Source organism: Pogoniulus pusillus, chromosome 5, assembly GCF_015220805.1.
Source record: "Pogoniulus pusillus isolate bPogPus1 chromosome 5, bPogPus1.pri, whole genome shotgun sequence".
NCBI lineage: Eukaryota > Metazoa > Chordata > Aves > Piciformes > Lybiidae > Pogoniulus > Pogoniulus pusillus.
In genome coordinates, this window is record NC_087268.1 from 12,907,625 (window position 1) to 12,920,896 (window position 13,272).

The 13,272-nt window shown below is 42.7% G+C and overlaps 1 protein-coding gene across 1 annotated transcript in view; it reads right to left on the bottom strand.

Annotated features, from left to right (window-relative positions):
* Window positions 1-13,210, bottom strand: part of CFAP44 (cilia and flagella associated protein 44) — a 70,420-nt gene extending 57,210 nt beyond the window's left edge. The window contains exons 1-5 of the mRNA XM_064143261.1: window positions 12,936-13,210; window positions 5,648-5,825; window positions 3,514-3,676; window positions 1,771-1,873; window positions 1,258-1,474 (exon numbers count right to left, since the gene is read on the bottom strand). Coding sequence (XP_063999331.1) covers window positions 1,258-1,474; window positions 1,771-1,873; window positions 3,514-3,676; window positions 5,648-5,825; window positions 12,936-12,951 — 677 coding nt within the window. The 5' untranslated portion in view covers window positions 12,952-13,210. The remainder of the gene's footprint in view (window positions 1-1,257; window positions 1,475-1,770; window positions 1,874-3,513; window positions 3,677-5,647; window positions 5,826-12,935) is intronic.
* Between the last annotated feature and the right edge of the window lie 62 nt (window positions 13,211-13,272).

Genomic DNA, 13,272 nt, shown 5'->3' on the forward strand with positions numbered 1-13,272 from the left:
TATAATAAATACAGAACACAAAGCTAATCACTGTCCCAATGAACTTAAAGCTGTGGTTGATTGTTGGTTTGGTTTTGTGTTTTGTGGTTTGGTGGTTTTTTTTTCCACAGAAAAGGATTCATAACCGTATCAGAGAAGGGAATTTAGAATTCATGGAATGTAATAGTTTGTGCAAGGGCTAAACTTCCTGCTCCCTCAATACAAAATTGAGTAGAAAAGTAGCACACAAATCTCAGGGTTGAGACGATGAGATAAGAGTTTAAATACAACATGAGACATCATAATCCAAATGTGCAATTACCTTAGCTAATAATCTAATTGATCTAATAATACAATGCCTGATTACCTTAGCTTACCCTATTTGCAGAAGAAGTGCAGTGAAATGCAGAGGGAAAAAGCAGCATAAACAGAAAATCAAAACCCATGCCCTACCCAGCTCCCACCCATTCCACCGCCATGCCTGCAGGAAAGAGCCAACACCCACGATCTCAGAACCCAACAGCAGCAATCTGAACAGGAAGCCACCCATGATGCAATCTGAGCTTCAAGCCTCATAATGCTTTGCTCCAGTTAGTGTTTTCACATTTTGAAGCTGGCATGACTGTAGCATGGTATGAGTAACAGCAGCAGGTTCAACTGAATCCATGACATGGAAGCATCTATTTCGCAAGGTGATATCAGAGAGTTTCTGATACATGACTTGGTAATCAGTTCTAAGGGTTGCCCAAATGGCAGATGAGTTCAAGAATTATGGAATCACAGAATCATTTTGTTTGGAAAAGACATCTAAGATCAGAGTCAAAGTTTCAGCCTAAGACCATCATGGCCATTAAACCATGCCCTGAAGTGCCACGTTCACATGTTTCTTGAACACCTCCCAGGATGGTGACTCCACCACCTCCCTGAGTAACCTATTCCAATGTCTGACCACTATTTCAATAAAGACATTTGTCCTAGTATCCAGTATAAACCTCCCCAGGCACAGTCAAAGGCACAGGGGCACATATGCTATGTTAACAGCTAGAAGATATGTATATATAAATACCTTTTATTAAATCTCCCCAGACCTTGTTGGAATTGCAAGAATGAAGCCAGTGGTACCAGTATTCAACATCAAGAACAGCACAGCAAAAGTGTCAAAAACCTTTGCTCAATGGCTAAAGGACTTGAATGTCCTTATGTTTGTACTGCATTCCTCAATGCTCTACATTTGCTAATGATGTTTTTCTGTTAGTTAATGTTAATCAATAAACCTACCTAATGTGTCCTGCTCCAGATGTAATGAGTTGCTCTTCATTATAGGCAGAAAATGAGACCTTGTAAACATCCTGTGAAAAAGCTTTTGACCTCAACACTATCTTTTCTTGCTTCCAGTCCCAGATAGTCAGCATGTAGTCAGGGCTGCTCCCAACACTGGCCAGCAAAGTGCCAGCATTGCTGAAATCACCAAAAACATAGGCTTTCTCTGTTCCACCTGAAGAAACATACATACAATCACAAAAAAAGAGGAAGAAACTATAGGCAGATTTTTTAATTTTAGTTTTTAAGTTATTAATATTTTCCACTAGGAAATAGCTCTCAGGTGACTATTTCTTGCTAAATAAGTGTCCCCTCCCATGCAATAGAAACAGTATTTTCTATTTTGCTTTGAAGGACCAAAAGGTTGTTATTTCCCCCTAAACCTCTAAAGAGAACAGCTTCTCCATCTAGTGGGATCTATAAGCACTGGCATTTTTTAATGTAAAGTGAAAATAGAACTTTTGACAGTACCTCGCAGTATCCTGTAGGGCCTCAGGGAAGGATAATCATAGATGATGAGGTCTGGCTTCTTTCCTTTTTCTCCTGCTGCAAAGTACTGTTTAGTAGGGTGTGCCTTGAAAAAGCAAAAGTCCCATTGCATGCTGCAATGACAGTCTTGACTCTATTCTGCTATTACTGAGTAATAACTAAATTGCATTTACTGACTCACTAGACAAAAGATCTTGCCACAAATACTAGGTTTTTGAACTGCCAATCTGTTGCTCAGTATCAGAGTGAAGTTACGAAGCACATAAAATGGTGTATTGGACATGTAACGCAGAAGCACAACAAACTCAAATAATTTGCTTTATCATGCATTCTTCTACTATTCCTACCTCACTATACCAAATAGTTGATCTTTCCATGAGCAGCATTTCTGTTAGCATCCATCTACTTCAGCAGACAACTTCAGGAAAGCCATTCTGAATTACATTGTTAGGAAGACGTAACGATGTACCCTGAGTCCCCAGAAAAGGCTGCTTGCAATGGAACAGAATGGTCCAAGGCTGATATTCTGAAAGCCTTGCTCATAAGGAATGCCACTGAGAGACAGCAGAGCCCTTCACACAGTAAGGTGCTTCAAATGCAGAGGAAGACTTTGTAGGATCTATGACTACAGAACCATAGAACTATTGAGGTTGGAAGAGACCTTTGAGATCATCAAGCCTACCTGCTTGCTTAGATCTCAATATCCCACCACTACTACTAAGCTACTACCACTAAAACACTTCCCTCAGTACCACATCCACATGTCTTTTCAATACCTCCAGAGATGGTGACTCCACCACCACCACCATGGGAAGCCTGATAACCTTTTCTGTAAAGAATTTTTTTTCTTAATATCCAACCTGATCTTATTAGAGGGAAACCAGATACTTTTTATCTTCATAATAGGCAATGAGGATAATGAAGGTAGAGGAACATCCATCTTATGAGGAAAGGCTAAGACACCTGGATCTGTTTAATCTGGAAAGGAGAAGGCTGGCTGAGAGGAGCTCTTATTAATCTTTATAAATGTGGGTAGCTGTCAGGCAGAAGGGGCCAGTCTCTCTTCAGCGGTCCCACCGGTGACAGGACAAGGGGCAGTGGATACAAACTGGAGCACAGGAGGTTCCACCTCTACATGAGGAAAAACTTCTGTCCTGCGAGGGTACTGGAGCACTGGAACAGGCTGCCCAGAGAAGTTGCGGAGTTTCCTTCTCTAGAAACTTTCAAGACCCATCTGGATGTGTATCTGTGTGGCCTGGCCTGGATGACCCTCCTTTGGCAGGGTGATTGGATTAAATTATCTCTAGAGATGACTTCCAACTTGTACCATTCTATGATTCTGTAATTCTTTTATCTAGGAATTTAAATTTCTACATTTTAACTGCAGGCAAAATACTCTATTAATATTAGCTGTTTGTTTGTTTGTTTTAAAGTTGATATGAGCCAAAATAGGAATGTAACAATTTTAAAAGTTAATCCTAGCCAACACCTGTCAGTCCTTCAAGGTACCTATGCCTGGGCCTCAGGTATGTAGATATTTGTCCTCTGCCACTCATTCTGACAGGCTGAGTAGTCCATGCTGCAGAATCCACACACACCCCTGATCAATACCACATTTGTGCACATATGTATGTGCAGCTGTAGAAAGTTCCCATCAGGTAATTAAGCAAACAAGTTGTTTCTATAAAGTGAATAACCTCCTCAAACATGAAACAGAAGTCATACCGTGATAAACCCTATTCCACCACCACCACTGCTCTGGAGATAATGTTGAGACTTAGTTTTCAAGTCCAGGAGCACAATGTGGTTGCCTGCTATATACATCAGGGTTTGGGCATCCATGGGCATCAGGTTTACACTTCTGGTGAAGTCATATCCAAACGAATGTCTGAGTACAGTTCAATAAGGAAAAAGATTTGACACTGGCTTTGTAGCAAAGTTTTCTAAGAGGATAGAAATGAAAACTGAAATGGGAATACTGAATCTGGTGACTGAAGGCCTGATGGTAGGAGATAGCTTTGTTCAGTATATAGTCAAGGGAAAATATACCATGCCTTTATGACTGAGAGGAAGGCACAGGTGAAGACCTTCTAAAGTTCATATTCCATCCGTTCATCTCCACTACAGGGCACACCTTTTGCCTCTGATGGATCCTTTGGGGCTACAAAGAACTTATATTCTATGAGTGTTTCTCTTTTCAAACAGAATGTAGGAGATACACATCAGATTACTAGCAAATGTTCTACAAACAAGAGATCAAACCAAGGAAGTGCTCAAGCTCACTTAAATGTTTACAGGCAGACACTGAAAAGGAAAAATCCAATGTTCAATAGCAACTTGATTGTGTCTGCAGAGAAAACCACAAGCACTTGTGAAAGTCATATATATCCTTCTTGACCATATATCACACATCATATATGGCTAAAGCCTTCTTGTAGCTCTTAAGTAATGAGCATCACTTCATTCTACTGGACTACAAATCTATCTGGTTTCTTCTCCACTTCTCACTTAGGAGTTCTGTGAGGAAGTACAAGATACACAGCTGATCTTCTTCTGCTTTCCCCTCAGCTTCTTGGGGAACAACAGCATGGCTATACAGAAAGAGAGAGCTTTGCAGGGGATATGCTTCTGCTAGTCTTCTGGCTGGTCACATTAATTTGTCCATGATCTAGCTCTATGAGACTACTTACAACAGTAAGCAATAAGAAACATTTATGAGGTCAAGACAACATTTAAGATTAAATTCAAGACCAAGTTCACCCAGAATCATAACCACTCAGGATTCTTACCCATATCTCAATCAGAAGTATCCCACTGATGACACATAGGCCAGTCTAGGACAACTCTCTGCAGCCAGCTTCTTAGGGGACAGCTCTCCACCGGTCAGCAGATTTGTCCAGTCCTCCCTGCCACACAGCCCTTAAACACCAGTGGGAGATATGCATGGCACTGTGGGGAGCAGGAGTGTACACAGCTTAGAGGGGAAGCAGTGGGGAGAGCAGCTCCAGTTTCAGATCTCAGTGTGGTGGGGGGGAAGGAAATTGTATATGGGTAAGGGAGATAAAGAGTGAGAAATAACGAGTCCCACAATTTGTAAGACGTGCCAGCTAATTAATCCCATGCCTTCATTGTGCTCAGCCATCAGAGGTGTCCACTTTGCTCTGCAACTGTTTTTGGTGACTTATCATGAAAGTAATATTCAAATTAATGATGAGGTAAAGGCAACTACATTAAATGTGAAATACAAAAAAATGCACAATGAGATAAAGGCAATGATGAGATAAAGAGAACCAAATCCAACCCAAAAATTGAAATTACAAACTTTGGTCAGTATGAGCAGGGCCAGCTAATGTGCAGTTGGGATGAAAGGCAGATAAGAACTACAGGAGAATTTTGCTTGGATAGTTGGGGAACAGATAGCTGCCTCTCTGCCTTTTAATACCCACCAAGCCCCTCATGGTCACTTCAGCGCTGCTACTGCTCTGTATGTTGTGCAGGCGGGGAAGAAATGCCACTGCAGCAGGAACTGCTGGCTTCCCATATTCAGAGTTTCCTGGGGCTGAGGTGGATGCTGGGGGGTAGTGGAACATCCTTGACAAACACCACTGCCATCACCCCCTGGAAGAGGAAAAGAAAGAAAACTCCCCAAGGCACAGCAGAAACAAACTTGCAGGTGGTCCTGCCACCTGTAATAGACTCACATAAAGTGGTTCCCACACAGAGCTGGCTATGTAGAGTTGGCTGCAGAGAGTTGTCCCAATCTGCACGCAGGCTACTCCAGATTAGAGATGTACTACTCTGAGAACCCCTATTAAATATTATTAACTTTAAATATGCACAGCCTCAGCAGAAAGGATACTTAAGAGTAAGAAGGTTAACTGGTATCCCAGAGTCTTCAGTGACAAAGGGCTGTGAATGTATATCTTCATAGCTGTAGAAGAAAGTTTCTGAGATTTTCTTTTCCACCTTTTGAGGCTTTTCTTGTGTCTCTAGTGGTACTTCACTATCATCCTGTTCTTCCAAACCACCTTCTGCATCTCAGAAGTGAGAACATAGACAAATATATAATCACCATGAATTGTAGAGCTTTTGCTGATACTGGCACCTAACTGCAAAAGGGAAGGGTTCACGCATTTCTTGCCTCTGTCAACAGAGTAACAGGCACTCCACAGATCAAAACAGGGGTAAAACGTCTTTAGTAACAGCTTGTCCTGGGAAAGTCTGGAACAAGTGCTCCTTCAGGAGGTTAAAAACTTCACTATGGATATTCAAAATTGAGGAAGAAAAATTTTGAGTTTTAAAAATATTGATGGCTAAAAGCCAAGACATAGCAAAGCAGTTCAGTTCAGCTTTGCTTAGTGTTTGTTTCTCAGCTTTAAAAAACACATAAAGTTCATAAATTCATAGAATGGTTTGAACTGAAAGGGACTGGAATTGAAAGGGTCTGAATTGAAAGCGTCTGAATTCTGCTACCACTTGGGCACTGTGGTGAAGGGTTGGACTTGATGATCTGTGAGGTCTCTTCCAACCTTGGTGATACTGTGATACTGTGATACTGTGACACTTTCCACTAAACCAGGTTGCTCAAGGTCCCATCTGACCTGGCTTTGAACACCTCCAGGGAGGAGACATCCACAACCTCCCTGGGCAACCTGTTCTGGTGTCTCATCACCCTCACTGTAAACAATTTCTGCCTAATACTGAGTCTAAATCTGCCCTCCTCAAGCCTCAGTTCATCACCTCTCATCATATTACTACAAGCCCTTGTTAAAAGGCCCTCCCCAGCTTTCCTGTAGGTCTCCTTCAGGTACTGGGAGGCTGCTATAAGGTCTTCCCAGAGCCGCATTCTCTCCAGGCTGAACAGACCTAGCTCTCTTAGCCTGTCCCCATAGGGGAGGTGCTCCAGCCCTTTGATCATCTTCATACCCTGCTCTGGATCTGCTCCAGCAGTCTGATGTCTTTCTTATACTATGGGTATCCTTTCCAGTAGATATTGGAGATGCATTGTTATACAAAACAGTTAGGAAAAACACATACAACAGACCACCAGACACCATTGTCCTCACAAAGGCAGACTGCCAGTGTGACCCAGTGTAGCCCTTCTCTGGCCTACAACACAGCATACTCTAGTCATAAGCACTTGTCAGAAGTACTTTTCAGTTTAATACCTCAGACCAAATCTGGTTTCCTATTTTGTAAGCACTGCTTGAATTTTTCTGCCTTAGATGTTGGATGGAAAACAACCAGAGGGGTCAGAAATCAGTCACAGCAAAGAGCAAAATTAAGTATACAAGTTCAGTCAACTGAAAGGGAGTAAAGAAATTAAGGAACTGTAACTTGACTGCACTGGTCTGAAATGCTGTTCATACAGATAACAATGGAAAAATGAAAACTAGAAAGCAGTGGAACTTTTAATGTTGTGCCAACATCTCAGTGGAAGCGAAGGAGCTGGTGAGACACCTGGAACACAGCGCTATGAGGAGAGGATGAGGGAGCTGGGGTTGTTTAGCCTGGAGAAGAGGAGGCTCAGGGGTGACCTCACTGCTGTCTACAACTACCTGAAGGGAGGCTGCAGGGAGGTGGAGGTTGGTCTCTTCTCCCAGGCAACCAGCAACAGAATAAGGGGACAGTCTCAAGTTGTGCAAGCGAGGGTCTAGGCTGGATGTTAGGAGGAAGTTCTTGCCAGAGAGAGTGATTTGCCATTGGAATGGGCTGCCCAGGGAGGTGACAGAGTCACCATCTCTGAAGGTGTTCAAGAAAAGACTGGATGAAGCGCTTAGTGCCGTGGTCTAGTTGATTGGATAGGGCTGGGGATAGTTTGGATTGGATGATCTTGGAGGTCTCTTCCAACCTGTTTAATTATATGATTCTATGAAAGCAGTACTCAGCAGTACTCTCAGTCTCTGATTCCACTTGCTCCACCAGGTATTAGGAAGAAACTATTTACAGTGAAGGTGGTGAGACACTGGAACATGTTGCTCAGGGAAATTGTGGATGCCCCCTCCCTGGAGGTATTGAAGGCCAGATTGGACAGACCCTTGAGCAATCTGGTCTAGTGTGAGGTGTCCCTGCCTGTGGCACTAGAGAAACTTTAAGATCCCATCCAAACTAAACCATTCTATTAATCTATTGAAATCACTATATAGCATCAGGAAATACCCCGGTTTGATAGCAGGAAAAAAGTCCAGTGTCTGGCTTTGGGCCAGAATCCATTTGGGATCTCTTGAGGCATTTGGGAAAAGGCAAAATGTCCAGACATAATGTCATCCACTAGAAGGAAAGTGAAGGCAAAGAAATACTGCAGACATGTAATTTTTGTCATTATGTGAGTAGTCAATCTTCATCCAAGAGTTCTAAGTCTTTGTTAGAGTCTGACTTTCCTGAATAATTTCACTTAAGAATTAAAATGACCTTTACCCCTCAGGAGTACTGAGAAAAACTTGAAAATAGATATCCTGAAAGTTTTACATTCAGAAAACAAACCAAAAGAAAACAATTGCAGTATATCTCAATATATTTAAATTAAATTCATGAGTTTTTAAATGGGATAACAGAACTGATATCACTGAAGTTGAAGGAATAGTTACAGAGTAGATAGTTGCATAAATATACAGCGGAGTGTTCAGAGACCTGAATTCTAATTCCAGTCCCAGTAATGATGTGTACTCTGTGTATCAGCCATTTCACCTCTGGCTGTCTCAGTTATCTCTTGTGAAAAATGAGATAATAATACTTACCATCTTAGCAAAGTGTTTGGATATCCACAGAGAAAAGTGCTATAATATTTCAAATTATTGTAACTAATTAGCAACCATTTATCTTTTAAAAATTAAGACTATCATAGTTTTCATTATAAATTAATTCCTATCTGGAAAATGCTTTAGGCTGAAAGAGGGTATGAACATTTCTGCCTGCATTGATATCTGTGTTCTAGTTAAAGAAAGCTATTGCAGTGTTCAGTGAGCATATTCCTGTGATGGCATTCAAGCCAAAATAAATCTGTAATTTAAAGCCTCTGAGAATGTTCATGAAGGGAGACACATCTACTTTAGTTGCAAATTCTGGGTTTCATGGGTTGACTGATTAAGAAAACTTCTCTGTAGGTTCACTGTGACAAACTTCTGCATCTCTCCAAATGTCAGTTTTATTTTACTGTTTTGGATTTTTTTTGAGAGAGAGATTTCCTAAATAAGATTGAATTATGAGGTTTGATACTGAAAGCTGAGGAAGTGGCAAGTAAAACTGGTGTGAAATGTAGGGGGGGGGGGGTGGAAATCAAGCCAAAAACCAACCAAGTTTGCAACCAGACCAACCCTAATTACATACTATGCCTGACCAGGACACTTTTGTTGTTTTGGTTTTTTTCCCCTTAGTCCTAATAATTCAAGATTGACCTGAATAATTCAAGACTGACCTGAAACAATATACTTATCCCCATTAGTTCCAGCATTTAGCTTCTTAAGAACTCATTCAGGAGTGAATTCAGGTTTTCTTTGTTTCGGTGGCCAGCTGTAAATTATAGCTAAGCTCCATCTTCTTTCAATGTCTTCTCCTTAGCTATGTTTTAAAAAGGTACAGCTTACCTCAGAATGGAGAAATATGCTCACTTGAGTATCTTACTTTCAGAAACAAAGATGTTTCTTGGCATTTTTGCTGCCACACAGAATCCTTATCTACAGGAGTGTCTCAAAAATTCTCAGCAAATTAGGACATTAAGAGATGACTCATCTCAGACCAGTCTCATTTATCCAAAATACAAGAGAACTAAATCAATAACTGCTTAACTTGCAACACATAAATACATTCATTGAGATGATACCACTTTCTTTGCATTTTGTCATCCTGCATCTTAACTCTCTCCAGAAAAAGTCTATGCTTCATAAGTGCAATGCTTGCCTTCATAAAGCCCATGACTGACACCTCAACTGCATAAAATCCACCAAATTAAATAATGACTACAGTGTTGCTTTAGAAATTGAACAGATCTAGTAGTTATTCTTTTAAGCTGTCTCTGCCTCACCATTAACTGTGTGACTGTGCTTCAGGTATCACCTATCTCACCTCAGCTTTTACATCTACGGAAGATCAAAAATTAGTTTTGTTCACTAATTCAGGATTAGTAGAAAAAAGAACTATTACTGCAGAATATAACTGCAATGCTATTAGTACCAGTGAAAGTGAAGAGATTAAAGATTTATCTCTACACTGCTAGTTCTTTCAGGAGAGATTGTCTTGTGTTTTATTCTTTTACTGGCCATCGTTCCATTTTGCCCAGAGACGTTAAATCTGGAGTACTGTGTCCAGTTCTGGTTTCTCCCATTCCAGTGGGACTGGAGAGGGTCCAACAGAGGCTATGAGGATGATTAAGGGACTGGAATATCTCTCTTATGAGGAAAGGCTGAAAGACCTGGGGCTGTTTAGCCTGGAGAAGAGAAAGCTGAGAGAGAATCTTACTCATGATTTTGAACATCTGAAAGGTGGGTGTCAAGAGGAAGGGGCCATTCCCTTTTCAATGGTGTCCTGTGATAGGACAAAGGGCAATGGACACAAACTGGAACACATGAAGTTCCACCTCAACATGAGGAAAAGTTTCTTTCCTGTGAGGGTGACAGACCACCCAGAGCACAGGCTGCTGCTTCTGTGGAGACTTTCAAAACCTGCCCAAATACATTCCTATGTGACCTGCCCTGGGTGATTCTGCTTTGGCAGCAGGGTTGGACTTGATGATCTCCAGAGGTCCCTTCCAAACCTTACCATCCTATGCTTCTTTGATTTTAAGATTGCTTCCAATCATGAGTCCTAGCTCCATACTATGAGCCTTACAGGCACGACTACTATCTTTCTAGTCTAGAGGTAGCACTGCCTTAAAATAATGACTCCATCCTTTGGCTAGCCTGAGGACTGTCTGCCATGAGGAACTACATACTAATCATCTGTTCCAGACTGAGGCATCTTCTTCCAGTCTAGGTCTGCTTCCTTCAGGCCACCTCAGAGTACATCAGGAATCTACTGGGCTAAAAGAAGTCTTTCAGTGCTTATAGAAAGAAAAAAATATCCAAGTGTAAATCAGGCATAGCTCCCAAGAGCTGTCTGTGTATCATTATCAGTCAGTATTACTATGAAATCAATCATAAATATCAGCTTTAGACAAACAACTCAAAATCTCAAGGAAGAATCTTTTTGTTCTAGAGAATATTGTTCTCTCTCTTACAATAGCTAGAGTCAGAATCACAGAATGGTTTAGGTTGGAAGGAACCTCAAAGATGATCTAGTTCCAACCCCCCACCACAGGTAAGGACACCTCCCACCAGAACAGGTCACTCAAGGCCTCATCTAACCTAGCCTTGAACACCTCAGGAGAATAACAGAAGATATCAAATCTCACAGCAATTATGGTTAAGTATATGAATTATTTACCAGCCAGAGACTGAAACAGCAAGGATAAAGCTACAAAGCAGGATACATACACACCACCTTTATCACAGAATCACAGAATTGTTTTAATTGGAAAAGACCTCCAAGATCATCAAGTCAAACCATCAACCGAAGACCACCATAGCTTTTAATTAAACCATGTCCCAAAGTGCCATGTCCACATGGGATTTTTAACACCTCCAGGGATGGTGACTCCACCACCTCCCTGGGCAGCCTGTTCAAATGCTTCACCACTCTTTCAGTAAAGAATGTTTTCCTAATATCCAACCTAAATCTCCCCTGGCTCAGTTTCAGCCTGTCTCCTCTCTCATTTCTGTCATCTGACACCAGGGAGAAGACACCAACGTCTACCTCACTACAACCTCCTTTCAGGTAGCTGTACACAGCACTGAGGTCTCTCCTCAGCCTCTATTGTCTCTTTTCCCAACAGAGAGAGAGACACCAACACCTACCTCACTACAACCTCCTTTCAGGTAGCTGTACACAGCACTGAGGTCTCCCCTCAGCCTCTATTGTCTCTTTTCCCAACGGAGAGAGAGACACCAACACCTACTTCACTACAACCTCCTTTCAGGTAGCTGTAGACAGCAATGAGGTCTCCCCTCAGCCTCTATTGTCTCTTTTCCCATCAGAGAGAGACACCAACACCTACCTCACTACAACCTCCTTTCAGGTAGCTGTAGACAGCAATGAGGTCTCCCCTCAGCCTCTACTGTCTCTTTTCCCCTCAGAGTGAGAAAAGAAGTGGACAGGGAAGCCCTGCTTAGAACATCACTATTGCTGTTACGCACATGCAAAATATTCTCCTGTAAAATTAGAATAAATAAAACCTAACTGTGACTTCCAACCTTACAACCCAGTCATTTTATGATTCAGATGTCCTTTCTCTGTCTCACACAAGCAGAAGTTTCAGTCTCATAGTTAAAACAAGTGTCTGCTTTGTGAATAAAGGTTACCAGATTTTTATTAAGCAGAAACCAGAAGAGGTGACATCATGATAGTTACTTATTAACTTACATTATAAAGGGAAACCACTGAAATGAACACGGCAACAGTGCTACAAATGCAACAGGTCATAAAAATAACTGCCCTCAACAGTTGGTTTGTGTGTTTTGTCTTTACCTCCTTTTGCTAAAACAAAACCATCAAGTCCCACGTTTCAACTGAAGTAGGGGATGGTTCATCTCAGCTGCACAACATTCGTTCCTGTTTGACTTTTCCAAAGCTAAGCGTCTGCATGAGAATAAAGGCTTTTCTTCTCCAAAAGCCTCAGTGTAGGAAGACAAATTCCCACACAGAGGTCAGGATGCCTAGATGATGGCACCAGACCTTACACAGAGGTATCAGTCCAGCCCTGTCTCAGCCTGCCCCTCTCGCAAGACACCTTCCACCTGGACACCGGGAAAACAGCTGTGATAAGCCTCCAGACAGGCTGTTCTGCAGGGGATACCAAAGGGGCAGCCAGGGAGGTCCTCAGGGGCAGCAAGATTAGGAGCTTCCGAAGGGCCATGGGGAAGGTTGTACAGGGAGGCTCAGGCACAGCGAGGACATAACCCCGGCCGTGGGCAGCGGCAGATGCATTAGGAGAGAGGTGGCTACCGGGAACAGGCCCATGGGATGCGTGGACACAGGGGTGCCTGCGGGCTCCCCGAGGGGCGGTGTGGACCTGTGTGGGGCCCGAGCGGGAGCTGACCCTCCCCACCACTCCGTACCTTGAGCCGCCTCCATCGCAGCGTTACCGGTTTCCAGGCGACCGGCGCAGAGTCCTCCGGGAGCTGTAGTACGGCGAGGCCAGGGAGCTCAGCCTCCGCCTCGCCCGCCCTGAAGCGGCGCCGGGCGGTGGCACCTGTCGGCGGCCGTTACTCAGCGTGAGGCGGGTGTCCGTGCCTTCGATCCCGCCATGAATTAGCTGACGACGTGGGGCTACCTCTTGTACCTTTGCTTGCTTTTGTGTTCTTTTGGTTTGGGGATTATTTTTTTTGGGGGGGGGGAGGCGGGGGGGCGGTGTTTGTTGTTGTTGGTTGTTTTGTTTCGTTGTTTGTTTTGTTG